The 16,765-nt window shown below is 37.4% G+C and overlaps 1 protein-coding gene across 1 annotated transcript; it reads left to right on the forward strand.

Annotated features, from left to right (window-relative positions):
- The first annotated feature begins 6,162 nt into the window (after window positions 1–6,162).
- LOC147396391 (membrane steroid-binding protein 2-like) lies at window positions 6,163–16,476 on the forward strand. The gene is made up of 2 exons (XM_086450413.1): window positions 6,163–6,576; window positions 16,035–16,476. Exons 1-2 carry the CDS (start codon window positions 6,257–6,259, stop codon window positions 16,312–16,314), a joined length of 600 nt encoding a protein of 199 aa, XP_086306539.1. The 5' UTR covers window positions 6,163–6,256; the 3' UTR covers window positions 16,315–16,476.
- Window positions 16,477–16,765: the final 289 nt, after the last annotated feature.

Consider the following 16,765-nt stretch of genomic DNA (forward strand, 5'->3'; position numbering starts at 1 on the left):
TAATTATAATGTTAGAACGTGGAGTTTTACTCAATATTGATTCATCTAGATTATATAATTCTGTGAAGAGTTTGCACACTTGCTAAAGCTAGAAACAACTGACACAGGTTAAGTAATGAAATTATTTATACCATTGGGAAGCCTTGCGAATAAAGAATAAGATTTTTGGAAGATCATTTAAGAACTTGCAAAATAGGTATTAGAATAATTGTAAAGTGTGAAAAGACAAGTGATGTTCAATTGGTACGCTAGTCTTTATATCAATAGTCTAGTCAATTACTCATATATTACGCTAGTAGATAAGTAGGTGTTTCTTGTATATCCCTCGTGTCGAGAGCTACTTCCTCGAATATCAACGCAGGGAGCCGCGTATCTTTCCTTTCGATTGAAGACGGCTTAACTTTGGGAGGCCTAACGACTGAACTATTAGATGAAGCAGCTCTTGCTTTACGACCTCTTGAATCGATTCTCCTCCTTTAAAGAGATAGATCCTCCTTTCCCTTTCATCTTTCTATCCTCGGTGTCGGCTCTAACTCTTCTCTTGCCTTCTCCTTTCACGACCGCCTTCCAGTAGAGGAATTCATTCTTCTCGTTCTCGTTACGGGATCAATGCCTTTTACAAACAAGCGCTCACTTCGAGACTTCGATCGTGGCTCCTTTTCACTCATCGAAACGAAAGCGCTATAAGTAAAGATTATGACTCAGTAGAAGCAGCGACTACCACCTACTTGTGCCCACATCCATCCTAAAGAGATTTAGTAGAGTATAAGTTAGGAGGTGGGTCGATGTAAAATGTGAGAAAGAATAATCTTGTGACAATGTTGCATTAATGGTGACTTAATAGAATTGTGAGAAAACAGATGTAGGATTTAGCCTATCGAGTAAGATTTTAAATTATAAAGGTTATGACAAAGGTTTTGAGAAAATATCACAATAAGTAGAAAATGTAATATTGAATTTAAAATAAAGATAGTGGTGTGTTTACGGTAAGATTATGCATTGAGGAGTAATATTCATAATAAGTATGAGTGAAAAATAATAGACGGTGTAATTGATGAGAGAAATACAGATAAAGAATAGAGAAGATGTGAAAGGATTGTTGTTGATAGACATTGGTGGGGAAGTGATACAAGGTGAATTGATTGTTATCTTAGGGTTATACAGATAATGGATTAGTTGGAGTATGAGTTTGAATTAGAGTGATTAATTAATGAATGTGTTGGGTTGACGGAGTATTGGAGACATAAGTCTATGAGTTATAAATCAACTAAGTTTTGGACTAAGAATACATGGTAATCGAAAATAAGTGTTATTTATTATACATGTCGTGTTAGTGGAATCACGACAGAGCTCGATAAGGTATGATTTTAATTTTGAGGACGAAATTTTTATTAAAGGGGGGAGAATGTAAGATCCCAAGTTTTCAATTCGTATCTCGAGGAAAAATAAATAGTGAAATTTTAAGAAAATCTTGAAAGTAGGACTTATGAGTAAAATTTTAGGATGTTTCTGATCATTTTTAATGGAATCTGACATTACCATTGGATTCAAAATGATCGAAAAATATACTTTAGCCTGTAAGCACGCTCAAATGCGAGTCCGAATATAAAAGTTGCAAAATCCTCGATTACCGGGTCGGACCAGGCTAAAATAGTGATTTTTTATTAAAGAAAGAATTAATAAGATTTGATTATACCATTGGGTTCGTAACGAAAAATTATTGAATATAGACTATTTATTTGTCATTTTTGGAGATCAGGAAGTCGAATTATTGTCAAAAACGAAAACGACGTCAAGTTTAGGGGTCATCTCAGACAAAAAATGTAAATTTTTGCTAGAGACAGAATTTGTAGAAATTGACTATACCATTAGATCTGGAACAAAAAATTAGGTGAAATAGAATATTCATTTGTCAGTTTTGGAGTCCGGATGGCCAAGTTATCATCGATCAAAACAATAGGCGAAATATCGATTTCGTCCCAACTTTTATATAAATAAAATTTAATTTTTTTTCATATATCTCATCTTCCCCAACTCGTACATACAGCCGTGACAAATAGAAAATGGAAAAATTCATTTTTTTTCCAATCTTTTACCTCAGATCTTTCGCAAACGGCTCGCCGTCGACGACCGCCGCAGAAGGAAAAAAGATTCGCAGTCTCGACATCTATAATACCCACCCAACCTTTTTTCGTTTCACTTTCTATTTCAACCGATATCGTCAAAAATCAGCCGTATTTATATACGGAAACTTCGAAACTTCGACCTCGGATTTCATACGTTTCGAGGTCAAACCGTCCTCTGTCGTAGAAGGGAGAAAGGACGACCACGTCGAGATTTTCGAAACCACCGGGTCGATTTCGAAAATCAACCGCTTCGAAGTTCGATCCATCTCGATTTCCTCACCGATTGCCTCGATTTCCGTGCACACGCTTCGATTCTTTCGCCTAGAGATTGTAAGGAACCCTCAATTTCTATTAGTAATTGTAGATTGTGAAAATTGCATTTAGAATTTTATCAGAAATTTTTTGATGTATTTCCAAAATATAGAATTCTTTTGTTATTTTAAAAATTCACACCAGAAATTACATGTTTGATATGTTTAATTGTATTTTTAACAAATTATACGTGAGTAGGATATTTTAATGGGTTATTTCCATAAATTGGGTCTTGTGCACTGCTCGGACCCCGTTTTGATATAAAATTTGTATTTTTTTTCAATATTATTGATAAAAATAAATTCTATAGTTGGAAAATGTGATTTAATATTCAATAAACTCATATTGAGTTGATGAATATTAGAAAATGGATATTTTATTAAAGAGATTGAAAACTATAAAAATCGAAAAAAGAGAAAAAGGGTTTGAAACGGTAAAATGTCAGAGTCACACCCGAGGGGTGATGTCTACATTTTACGTTGTTGTATTGTGTGTAGGTTGGTGAACAGATATCCAGGAATAATGTTAATGGTTGCATGTTTATTTAAATTTCTGTTAGCGCGAGGCGTTGTGTATTTTTTCGTTATGTTATTTATTTTAGGTCGGGTGGCCACGTTTGCATGGTAGGAAACTAGATATCCATTCTCAACCTTGTATTGTTAATTTCTCTTTTGTTTTCAAATGAAAATAATATATATATGTAACTATTTTGTGAGCTGTTAAAGAGTCTGTGAATGCCTGAAGGGATAGTGCGTCATATCATTTGGAGTGGTGTACTATCCTGGGATGTACGGTAGGGACCACCAAGCTCATACGTGGTATGGGACGCGTATGAGAGTGGAGTCACAACTGGAATCCGGATTTATTCCTCTCTATCTTTACTAGTGAACTTGTAATGTAAAGGTGGTCGTATATGAATGATTTGTACATTTGGGAATCACATGTACGCCTAATAGGCATAGACAAAGATGATTAGTCAGTGATCACTAACAATCTATAGTAGTCGAACGTTCTGACACATCGAAAAGAGACCCATTGCTTACTGTCACGTCAAACGGCCAGCCTGAGCCAGATAAATAGTCAACCAAGCGTGGTAAACAGCGACCAAACACACAATCAGGAACTAAAAATCAGAGAAGAATTGTAACATCATGTCCCGACTGGGAGCGATCCAGTCGTGAATTCCAACTCTCTAATTCCAATACTCCACCATTGTGTATTATGTATTTGTTGCTTATTTTGATATATAAAATGAAATCCATGTTTAATGTTTACAGTTGATCAATTAGATTTGTATAAAAAGATAATGTTATAGTGAGTAATGATGATCGATGTAATGTGAGTTTTAAAATGTTTAGTTGCTCATCCCTGGTTATATGTACCAGTTAATCATAGTTTCTTTTGTAAAATTTTACAGATTTTAAAATGATTTAGTATGCTTATTCATTCATGTTAGAAAAGGTTATTGGCAGAAATTGTGTTCTTCTTTACTGGGTAACCATTGTTACTCACCCTTTCCTTCTCCATTTTTTTTAGTTTTAGATCCTAAGCTTGACGAGGCAGGTATAGGGCACGAGTGAGAATCATCTGGTGGGTCAGATGGACAGCCAGAGTTCGTCACTTGGTGAGTATTGGGGTTATTACCCCTAGTGGTGTCAATTTATCTGAGAGTAATATAGATTTTATTATGAGTGATAAGAATTTTGTTAGAGTGAGGAATTCCTATATAATCCTATATATAATTTTCTTCTTCCGCACTCTGATCTATCTTATGTGATTAGACGTATATAGGCTTCCGCTAGTATTATATTTTGTTTGTTATATGTAGGATTGTATGTCGTTTATCAGGTGCAGGTTGGACGCCTTGGAATGCTAATATAAACAGAGGAGAGCATGCCGAAATTTTGAGGTGCCACCTAGTACCTAGAGATCTGACATGAGGATTTGTGTTAGTGTTCGGTGGGGCGTCACATTTTTCCAGTCGACCTAGAGATAGTCCTTACGTTCAAGCCAAGACGTTCATTTTTGAATTTCAATTTATTTGATTTAAATCTTAATTATTGAGATGTACTTCGATTGTTAAGTAATTTCTAGATTTTTTCCTCTAAAATTTAAAATATTTAGTAATAAATTCTGAAAGAGTTAAGGGAACTTCCAAAAGAAAATTATATAATACTTGCTTTGCCGATTATCGAAATTGATCCAAGCACCAAACCTTAAGGAGAAACATGAGCTTAAAGAAAATGACGAGAGATACCTTATCAAGATCTGCAATATTAGAGAAAAGAGAGAGAGAAAATGATAAGAGAGAAGGAGGGAGCTTACCTTTGCCAGAGTTGGAGGGGATGAATTTTCGTATGTTGTTATATTTCTCTTTGAAGCGATTTGTTTAGAGAGTTTGAGAAAAAGGAGAGTAAGAATTTTTATTAGAGTTTAGAGGAGTTTGTGTTGGACTAAAATTGGACAGAGTTGTGACTTTGACCCTTTTCAATTGTAATTGTAATTCTGCCTAATAAAAGCTTTAGGATGATATTACGAGATGATTCCATGAAATTATCACTTCAAATAAGGTAGTTAGAGCTTACACGAAGGATTTATAGTTCCAACTTTGTGGATCTTCCCTATTCCAAACACACCTTAAAGTGAGAAAGGCTTAGGAAGTCCTTATCCATTGCATTTGTCATCTTACTTATTACAAATAATGACTTATTAACTAGTAATGTCATATTAGAAAATATTATTCCTTAAATTTTTTTCAAGCATATTGAATTGAACAATAAAATATTGAAAAAAGAGTCTAACTAGCCATACTTAGTAAGGATTCCACCCTTACTACGGGTTCTTGGGCTCACCTTGTGGCATCCAAAAACATTATCTGACGCCTCAAGGTTGTAAAGGACAAAATTCTAAGAATTTTCAAATTTTTTTTTTTTTTTTAAAGATTAAATTTTCACCATTGAATTTAGGAGTTTCTTGGAATTTTGGTAACCGTCCATTTTCAAAACCTTGTATGAAGTCAAAAAGAATTTTTTTTGTTTTTTTGTTTTTTTGAATTTTTATTTGGTTATTAGTTTTTCTAAGAAATCTAGAGGTATGTTGTGGGATTGCCAATGTGACAATCCATTTTAGCAAAACAACTCTTAGTAAGATTTAAAATTTTACTAAATTAGTAAAAAGTATTTTTCTTGAAAAATAATATTGTTTTGAATCTTACTAAGGGTCGTTTTGCCCAAATGGATTATTACATCATAATATCTAGCACAACATCCTTCTAAGTTTCATCTAAAACTTAGATTAAAAAAAAAAACAATTTTTTAGAACAAGATCTAAGATTTTGAATTGAGCTGCTATCAAAAATCGACATAAATCCCAAACTTAAAAATCAAATTCAACCATAAAAATAACTATTTTTTTTTTTAAATTGATAGAATTTGATCCCTCAACCAACCTTAAAGCATCGGATCATGTTTTTGGATGCCGTGAGGTGAGTCGAAGAAGCGTTACCAACGGTGAAATCCTTACAAACTTGGTGCTAGGCGGACTCTGATTTGTATGTCTTCACTTGTAAGGCACGTGCCCCTCATGTCTAATTGGTACGGCTACCTAACCTCTCATAATATTTTGATCCTACGGTTAGGATTGCTCCAAGGAGTCAAGCCGGCTCTTTTTCAAGAGGGAGAACCAATGCAGCCCATATATGTATATATATTCGTGAAGTGGATTATGACCCATTCAAATTCCACGCCAGGTAGCAAAGCAAACAGGTTCTTCTTCTTCTTCTTCTTCTTCTTGTGCTCAGTTGTTGGTGGTCTTTGAAAATGGGGTTGTACTCAACTTTAATGGAGACAATTGAGGTGTACACAGGCCTATCTCCGATAGCTTTCTTCACGATCCTTGCTTTGATGTATGGGGTTTACCGCCTGGTTTGTGGGTTGTTTGTTGTCCCAGAAGATTTCAAGGCCTTAAGAGCTAACTATCTTCATCAGATGGGTTCTTCTTCGTCTTCATTTCCTGTGGCTGATCCTGTTCAGTTGGGAGACGTTACTGAGCAACAACTTAGAGCTTATGATGGTTCAGATCCTAAAAAACCATTGTTGATGGCCATTAAAGGTCAGATATACGACGTTTCCAGGTCAAGGTAAGTGGCGATTCCGTTTTTTATTTTCTTTCTTTCATTTGAAGTTTGTATTGCTGTCAATGTATAATTTGTAATAGGTTTTTGTGGGCTTCCAGGGTTTATGATGAGTTATTTTGGAAATTTGGGGGTTTTATTACTGTTGCCCGTCTGAATTTTGGGATTAAGTTTATATAGAGTACAAGAATTTTTTTTTTTTTTTTTCATGATTCTTAGGGATTTAAAAAAAAAAAGAAGTGCATGTCGGATTAAGGTTGAGTTCCTGTCTGAGTGCACGGCCAAAAAACAGGTCTTTTCTTCTCTTTTCATGGAACATCTTTTAAATTCCATTTTTGTTCCCAACCAATTTCATTCTTTTAAGAGAATGAATAGTGTTTTAAAGATTGAATAGTGATTTAAAGAGGGGCTGATTGGTGTTCAAAGTGATTTGGAGGGGACTTTCACCTTCAAATTTGCAGAAGATGCCAATTTGATGGAGAACTTTGAATATATGGGTTAGTGATTCTCTAATATGTTATAACACTTAAAAATATACACTTTGCCTATTAAGTGCACCTACCTACCAAATCCATTCTTCTTCTTCTTCCTCTGCCCTCCGCTTCTCTCTAGCATTCATTCATTCTTCTTCATTTAGCATCTATGAAGGTTTCAATGAGGATTTCATGATAGAAGAAGCAATAATCTTAGAATATGAGCAGCCCAATCCATTTTAAACATGATTTTAAAATAACTTGATTTTGTTTATGTCCATAGAATTCTATTGTCATGGTTATGTCGACATCGGCCTATCGACATAGAAAAATGGAAAAAAAAAATTGATTTTTGACCCCCAAGGATGACAGCAAGTTGCATTCCACCAAGAATGGCTCTAAGCTCATGCCATTAAACAGATTTACCCTCACAACATTCAGCCCATGCTGCTATGGCAGCCCCTTCTTCGTCTCTAATAATGGCTCCTTGCTCCCCTAGAGCTCCTTTGAAAGAACCATCAGTGTTTATCATCCAAAATCCCCTATCCGAAGGCTTCCATCTACAGCTGATGGGCACACTGGTCTTGAAGGAAATCTCTAAGTTCCATCTATCAACAATGTCCCTATTAGCATGATCATCTGGAACTTGGAAGTTATTTGCAGAAAAATACTCACGGATGTCCCAAGTAATGGCTTTGAGGACTTTCGAGGCGAGCAAGCTTCATTCCTAAACATTCTTCGGCACCTCTCACGCCAAACATGGTAAATGAAGGCACTAAAACACAATTTCCTGATGTTGGCAGCAAAGGAATTGCTCCTGGAGGTAGCCCACAGCCATTGTGTCTCTTTCAGCCAATCCATAACTGCTCGTTTGATGCCACATTTACCTAGTAGTTTGCCACAAATTTCCTTAGAGAAATTGCATTCTCCAAACAAATGTTGCACATGTTCTTCGGCATTCATGCAGAAAATACATTGGGATTGAATGTGCATCCCTCTCGATTGAAGAAAAGATTGGGTTTAAAGTCTCTCCATAAAAGCCAGCCAAGTAACAAAGTTGTTTCTTGCTATTCCTCCCTAGCTCCACACAAGCTTGGCCCATTGGGTGGGGGAAGAATCTTGTCTCAAGCTCTTGACAGCCGAACTAACGGAGAAGGCACCATTTCGCCTAGGGGTCCAGATAAGCCGATTAGTAGAGAATTTGTCAATCATGATTTCCTCAAGGCCATGACACAATAGTTTACGAGGGGAGAGAAGGAGGATCCCACTGATCATCATTAATTAGAGCGCTAACACAAGCTCGAGCATGCAACCTAGAATCATAAAGATGCTGGGGGAAATACCTGGCCAACAACACTTCATGGTGCCAAGGATCATGCCACGGCAAGACATTCCTCCTAGAGCCAATTTTGTAGCGCATAAACTGGCTTGCTTCTTCCCTAGCCTTAATGATTTTCCTCCAAGCCCAAGATGAGTTGGGGGAAACTTTCATAATCCAAAAGTGCTTCTCTTTGATTCTATTTTGCCACATCCAATTCACCCAAAAATTGTTCTTCTTGGAGGCAACATCCCAAACCTGCTTGAACATAGTTGTTTGGTTCCACATGGCAGGTTTAGTGATACCCAGGCCTCTCATGTCTTTAGGTTTGCAAACATTGATCCAGCTAACAGGGTGGATCTTCCTACCCATCTTAGGACCAATCCAGAGAAATTTGGCACAAGCCTGATCAATCTGCTTGGTAATCTTTTTGGGAAGAAGAAAACAAGAAGCTCAGTAGACTTGCATAGAGCTACGCATTGGCCTAATGAGCTCCAGCTTACCAGCAATGGAAAAGAATCTCCTTTTCCAGGATTGCATTCTTTTAGTGATCCTTAGGACAAGCGCCTCACAATTAGCAGCTCTCAACCTAAAAGGAATTAGGGGAACCCCAAGGTACTTCATGGGAAGCTCACCTTCTCTGAACCCCAGCATATCGCTGACCATATTGCTACGGGTAACTGAACTCCTAGCCATAATGAACTTGCTCTTGTTGATATTAACCTCCAGACCTACAAAATTGGCGAACTTGTGAAGTACCCTCATCAAAGCAGTAGGAGATTTAGAATTGTCTCTAAAGAAAACCATGAGGTCATCCACAAAGCACATATGGGAGATCTCAGGCTTTTTACATTTAGGGAGAAGGATAAAATTCTTTACTCTAACTTCCTTACTCAGAAGCACTAAGAAAACCTCCATAATGATAACAAAAAGATAGGGTGACATAGGATCCCCTTGTCTAAGCCCTTTCTTGCCCAAGAAGAACCCTCTAAGGGAGCCATTAATGAAAATAGAGTATCTAGGGGAGGTAATATAGGTCCAGATCCAGTAGAGAAGAGACTGAGGAAAGTTGAACTTGAGGAGACACAACTTGAGAGCCTCCCACCGGACACTGTCATAGGCCTTTTGAGATCAATCTTGACAACACACCTTGAAGCACCAGAGCTTCTCTTGAAATTCCTTAGGATCTCATGCGAGAGAAGGATGTTATCAATGGTTCTTCTCCCTTTAACAAAAGTCGATAGATTTGGACTAACTAGCTTGTGGATCACAGACCTTAATCTATTGGCAATGCACTTGTAAATCACATTGCTATAGGAAATTGGCCTATAATTGTCAAGAGATTTTGGCATCTCAATCTTGGGGATCAAAGCAATAGCAGTTGCATTGATTTCTTTGATAATCTTACCATTCCTGAAGATACTCTTGATGGCAGCAGTAACAACTTTACCAGTTATCTCCCAAGTGGCATGGAAGATGTGGGCAGTGAAGCCATCAGGCCCAGGAGCTGTCTCCATTCATATCCCAGAGAGCTGCCTTAATATCTCTTCCAAGGAAGTCAGACTCTTCCTCAGATAAGGCACTTTCGAATTGGATGTCCTCATCATAGTTATCATTCATGGACTCTCTACAATCTTCCCCCAGGATCCTTTTGTAATAACTCAGTCTCCTCAATTTCAGCATCACCAGTAAGGATCCTCCCATCATCTCTCTTCTAATTGCCTAGATGGCATTGCTGGTCCTCCTTGCTTTAAGAGATTGGTGAAAAAACTTAGTGTTCTTATCACCATTTTTGAGCCAGAGGACCCTCGATTTTTGCCTAACAGTAGATTCCTCATGTTTAGTAGCAACAACAAAGTCAGAGAGGGTCTTTTTTTCTTTAGTCATCTGATTAACATTAAGAGGTTGGGCTTGTAGGTCTAGCTGAACACTAGCCAAGTTTGCTCTGAGTTTAATCACCTCATCAGCTGAGTTGCCTTCCTTACTCTTATTCTAGGCCTTGAGGTTTGCTTTAACCCTCTTCAGCTTCATAACGACTTGAAACAAGCGGTTCCCCCTCACCGGGTAGTCCCAGGCTTCCTTGACTATCTCTAGGAATCCCTCCAAGTTAGCCCAATAGTTAGTAAACTTGAAGGGTTTGACACCTGACCTCACAAGTCTGTAAGAGTTGACAATGATCGGACTATGATCAGAGATGCCCTTCGGTAGAAAAACAACTTCAGAATTGTTAAAGGAGTCCACCCACTCAACATTAACCAAATTCTGCACCCTTCTTGACCGTTATTCCAAGTGAACTTGCACCCTCGAGCCTTGAGGTCTAGAAGGTCAGGTTTTGGACACATTCCATTGCCGCTCACAGTAGACTTGATAATTCTCCCCCCTACCTTTTCATTAGCGGAGAGCACTACATTGAAGTCACCAAGCACCATCCAGGGCATAGCTGCATAACTAGCCATGGCTGATATATCCCTCCACAGCCCCTTCCTTTCAACCTGATTATTAGAGCCATAAACAATAGTAAGAAGAAAGGACATTCTCCTTGAGGCTCAACAAGGACATTAATTGTTTGGTTCTGATGTGCTGCTCATCAGCTTTAAGGTGATCTCATAAGATCCAGATCCTCCCATTAAGGGCTTGATTGTAGTTATCAAGGATACTCCATCCCTGCTTAATCTTAGTCATCACCATATATCTTTTAAGGCCTCTGACTTTAGTCTCAATAATTATCATCACATCACATCTTTCCTTGGACATAAGGCTCTTGACCTCCACCTGCTTAAGGAGGTCATTAAGACCCCTAATATTCTATGCAACTATTATCATTGGGAGGAGGTGGGGGAGCTTCCCAAGCCATGGTTGCTTTTGTTTTGTTTTTTTGTAGCATCATACTCTAGTCTCTGTCTGGTTTCCACCACTCCTTTTTTGAGAGTCTGAAAGTCAGGTCTGCCTATAGTAGCTTTTGGGTCCTTCTCACCCACAGACTTCCTTTTGAGAGAACATGCCTTCCTCATTCGATTCTATGGGTTCATTAGTGAGGGGGCCAAATCTGTTCATGACATTAAACTTGAAAGCCTTAAGGATGGATTTTTGCTTGTTAAGAGTATAGGCTCCCTCTCCTTGGTTCTTGCTAGTTCCTTGGGGGGACTTAGGACCTGCCTTACCTTGGCCCCTGGAGTTTTCTTTACTTCCTCTTGCCTTTGTGTTTTGCTTAGCTTGATTGCTGTTGTTCCCATCAACCTTAGAGGGAGATTGGGAAGCATCCTTCTTGGCATTGGGTTCAGTATTTGCTTCTAGCACTTTAGTAACTTCATTCACCTCTTCATGGGTGGCCAGAGTGGACTCAGGTTTAGAATCTTGCTGCTTCTATTTTTTCCCTTGAGCTTTCTCCCAGTTAGCATCCTTAACGACCAGACTTGATCCACCTACCTCAGGCTTCTTAGCTGCCCAATTTTTCTTCTTAGTCACCTTTCTTGGGCACCTTGCCTGCATATGCCCAAACACACTTCAACCTTGACACCTAGGGGGCATCCAATCAACCTCTACATAAATTTCAGCAATCCTCACCCCTTTCATTCTTAGGTACAAGGTTTTAGGGATCTCTCTATCAACAAAAACTTCTACTCAAACTCTGGCATAGGTCAGCCTTGTGAGCTCCTCAGTGGCTTTGTCCATGTAGAAGAGAGGCTTCCCTACTTCACTAGCTACGCTGCTCAAGCACTTAACTGTCCATCCTTCATCACTTCATCAAGTCCATCCTGTTCACTTTCATCTTTTTCTACTTCATCTGTCAACAATGCTTTGTTGGTGTCTCTAGAGGGGCACTGGTATGCATGGTGTCCATAACCATAACCATGGCACTTGTAACTTCTTTCTTTGTCATCCCCTCGTTGATGTTCACCAACTATGGCTTTTCCTTTGTCATTTCTGACATTGGAAGTAGTGCTTGTCTGATTCCTAAGTAGTGGATTTCCTAGGTTAGGTCTGGTTCCAAGAACAATAGGTTGCAACTCTTGGCCACGAGGATCAAATTGATTGATTACTTGTGGTTTCAAATACCTCTCTAACTCTTGCACCATCTGATAGGTGTGATCTAACATGCTAATGTCATGGGGAATGAGCTCTTTTTGGAGCTCAGGACGTAAGCCCATTCTAAATTTAGAGTCACAAGGGGATTTTCATTGATATCGCATCACATCATGTATTCATCAAATTTTGTGATGTATTCTTTCGTAATCATTGATCCCTAGTGAAACGTTTGCTATTGGTCTAGAAGTCTCTCTTGATAAGACGGGAAGATATTTCTCTTTGAGCTTCTCTTTCATCTCAGCCCAGTTGACAATGGGATACTCATCAACTCTCTCAATTCTACGTTCAACATTAGTCCAGTAGAGTTTGACATGGCCCATTACTTTCATCTTGGCAAATCTCACTCTATGATCTTCAGACATCTCATGTCACTTAAAAAGTGGTCTATGTCTAATAATCTGTCAAAAAGACCTTTGGGTCAAGTCCATCAAAGTTTAGGGCCTCAATCTTGACGCTACGCATAACTCTATCATCGGGATCATAAGGATCTTGAACCTCAACATGTCGTGGTGGAGGTAATCTACCTCGTCTTCCACCTTGACCTAAATCTAGACCTCTACCTTGAGCTTTGATATGGACCTTAGTGTCATCTAAGGCATTAGGGTTGTTCTGTAAGGCAGACTCCAAAGCGGTCAAGTGAGCATTGATATCAATGGTATTTTGAGTCACACGGTTTCTTGGGTAAGCTCAGCGAGATCCCTCTCGAGATGGTCACCCTTAACACTATGAGTGGACATATGCAACCTAAGATTATGGTTTCCTAGAAGTTAATGCTATGCATAAGGTAATCTCTATGAATCCTAATCTAAATGTGTGACGACAAGAAACCTAAGCTCTGACACCAAAGTTGATGCAGGACCGTGAATGTTACCCTGGGATGAAAAGTCTGAGATTAGACTGAATTAACATTAGGAATGCAAATATAAATCATTAGCTCATACATTCATGTATATGCAAGAGAATCCAAGCAATAATCAAAATAACACTAAGGTTCATTACAATCCCACAGTAATAGCTATTCAAGTACTAATAATAGGTTCCAATGGAAGACAAGTCTTCCTCTAGCCTAGGGTTTCAGTTAGATGTTGAAAACAGATTTCTAGATTCAATTTTAATGTGAAGATGGTCAAATAAGTAGTGCTTATTTATGGGGTAGCAAGCTAATAATGTTTGAGAAATCGATTGAGAAAACAAACGTTACCTTAGACTCACTCCAAAATGGCCTCACACCACACCATTAATGGGAATATCAAAGTTTCAATCTCAATTTTATTCATCATTAAAGAAAATTATAGCAAGAAGCAAGTATTTATAATGTTCTCTAAATCCTAAATTTAATCTCAACCATCCAACTAAAATAAGGAGATCCAATGGTTTTAATTAAACTTAAAATAACTTAAATAAAACAAAAGCAGAAATACCATCTATGTCCTAACCTTGTAACTTTATTTCCTTTGAATTTTCAGCCTATGCAAACTCATTAAAAAACCAGTATGAAATTATCAAACACCTATACCAACACTATAGTCTAATAAAACATGAAAATAACCTCAATTACTCCTAAACACTAAAATAGGCTCATAAACATAAATTAAATAAAAACATGAAATATAATGACCCAATAACATTCCAACAATGCTCATCCATAAACTTCATGTCCATATTCCGTCCATCCACAATGAATCTTAGTGTTTTTTTCTCCCTTGGAACACCATGAAGGATATGCTTGTGATGTCCTCATCACTTAGAGTAGGAGTAACTTTCAAATTTTTCTCTTAATAAACTTTTGTTTATTAGTTTAAAGGTGAAATTGGTCTCATTATAATCTTTGTGATTTTAGAGACTTTTGACGGCGCCAACTATGTCACTTAGTATGACGAGCCCATGATCAAGCTATTTTGTTATGGGGTCAATCTATTTTGGTGGGTTTGATGACCTGATCATGGACTAATCCTAGTTGGTGTGCCCACTTTGGATGTATACGACTCTATTATGGCTTCTAGGGACATTCTTATGATTAATGTGGACCATTGTGATCATTGTGCAATTTCGGTGAGGAATGTAGTGCTATTTTGCAACTTTGATTTCTACAACAATGATTTTAGTGCCATCACTGTTGTCAGCATCACATCATTGGCAATTCAAATCCTTATTCAGGCATGTGTTTCCTTTTAGAGAGCCCTAAATTTTCATTAGTCCTCCTTCACACTAATGATGTGCTCCTTTACAAAAAAAGCCATCTCAAACAAACTTTACTTTATCTCATACTGTAGCTATTTCCTAATTTTCTAGGGATTTACTCATTTTTTTAAACTTTGTCTTTCTTACACTTACCTCTCATCGATCTCAACAGCCACATCTCATATGTGCTCGCTTTATGAACTTTTTGTCTATTAACATCACGGCATTTATTATCTCTACAAAGTAAAGTTGGTTGTTATCAGTGTCTTGTAATTTTTTTTTCCTTTGTTTGGTCAGTTTGCATTTATCATATAACACCCAAGTGGTCTCTTTGTAATATTGTTTGTCCATGAATGTTACCCAGGGGTTCTCCTTAAAAGTGTCCTAACTAAAACAGCACAGCATGTATTTTCACTTGCTCGTACTTGTATTAAAATTGTTAAATTCTAATGTAGCCATTGTTGCTAGTTTTGAACTTAATCCCTCTTTAAGTTTTAATTTAAAGACTATCATCTTGAAATAACAAAAACTTAGGGGCACCCCCTTTGATGAGAAACTAGTCCATCCATGGCTAGTGCAAAAATTTTCTAGCTTACTGTAAAATATTGTTGCATACTCATTTTACAGAAACTTACTTTTTCTCATTGTTGGCTGTTTTGACTATAGTTTCAGCTCTAGCCTACATTTCCCCCCAATAACATCAATTCATTATGCAAACTGGAGTTCAGGTACATGAAGGAGATCGTCAACCTAGAACGCTTTGTGGATGAACTATGTATTTGCCTCAAAATTTCAAATTGTATAAATTGCGTTACCCCTTGAATTTGTGCATATTTTTTTGAAGTTAACCTTTTAACACTCATCCAAGCCCCATTTTTTATTAAAAAATTGATTCATATATGGATTTAGGTTAAAAAAACTCATGTAATTTTCATTATTATTTTAATCAGTGAAACTTGAAAGTATTAATATTATAAATTTGATTAAAACAGTGTGATTGTGATAATTTTTTATTTATATTTATAGGTATTTTTTGTTGCCTGGCCTTTAGTTATCTGAGTCACCATGTAAAAGAATGTTATGGACATCCATTTCTCATTGTATATGTTGTTTATTGCAGTCTAATAGCTTAGGCATTGTTTCTGTGTTTGTTTTATTGCTTCATTGAATTTAAGTGAATGTTTGCTCAATATTTTCGTTGTTATCGTGAGAAATGTATTATTTCTGTACTGTTTCAGAATTTTTGCTTTTTCTGTTGAACCCTGAAAGATATGTCAAGATATAAATTTAATACCTCGCATTTTGTTGTTCTCTTTTGTCCTCTCCTAACATCTGTTGGTTATGAAGTTTGCATGTTCATTTAAGGTTCGAATCAAATTCATGATGTTTTTTATTTTCTTGTGTAGGATGTTTTATGGTCCTGGTGGACCTTATTCCTTGTTTGCAGGGAGAGATGCTAGCCGAGCCTTAGCTCTCATGTCTTTCGAGCCCAATGACCTTACTGGAAATGTTGAAGGTCTGAGTCCATCTGAACTTGAAGTTTTACAGGATTGGGAGTATAAATTCATGGAGAAATATGTGAAGGTTGGGCAGATTATTAAAGGAGAAAGGACCGAGGATTCCACACGTGGAGAAAAAACAGATGTGAATCAGGAGGAGGCCAAGGGAGAAGCAGCCAAGATTTGAACATATTTATGTCTGGTTTGTAATTAAGATTTCGGACCTTTTTGAAGGTGCTACAGCTTGCTAATTTGGTGACATCCGCCCTCAAGTGATGTTGATGACTGTTGTCTATTTCTCTACACTCCAAACAAAAAGTGTGTCTAATAATCTCTCCATATTTCAAACTGTCCATCATGTTCACAGGGATGTGTTGCGGAGTATCCATAATGGGTTTCCTCCTCAACCACCAAACCATACTCTCTATCCAGTCAAAAGAATGTAATGCATCATAGTTCGATCGGATCAGCCCACTATTAGCCTATGTGGCGGTCTAATTAGATACATATATGACAAATTATTCCACGTGGCGAATAACTCAGGATGTGCTATCTACATTTAGTACCTTCATGTGGTAAAGAAATTAATTGATTTTTTGGTCACGATCGTATGACAGCACGTTAAGAATGTGACTCTT

The sequence above is a fragment of the Akebia trifoliata genome, chromosome 8, assembly GCF_017979445.1.
Source record: "Akebia trifoliata isolate Shusen 1 chromosome 8, ASM1797944v1, whole genome shotgun sequence".
NCBI classification, from domain to species: Eukaryota; Viridiplantae; Streptophyta; class Magnoliopsida; order Ranunculales; family Lardizabalaceae; genus Akebia; species Akebia trifoliata.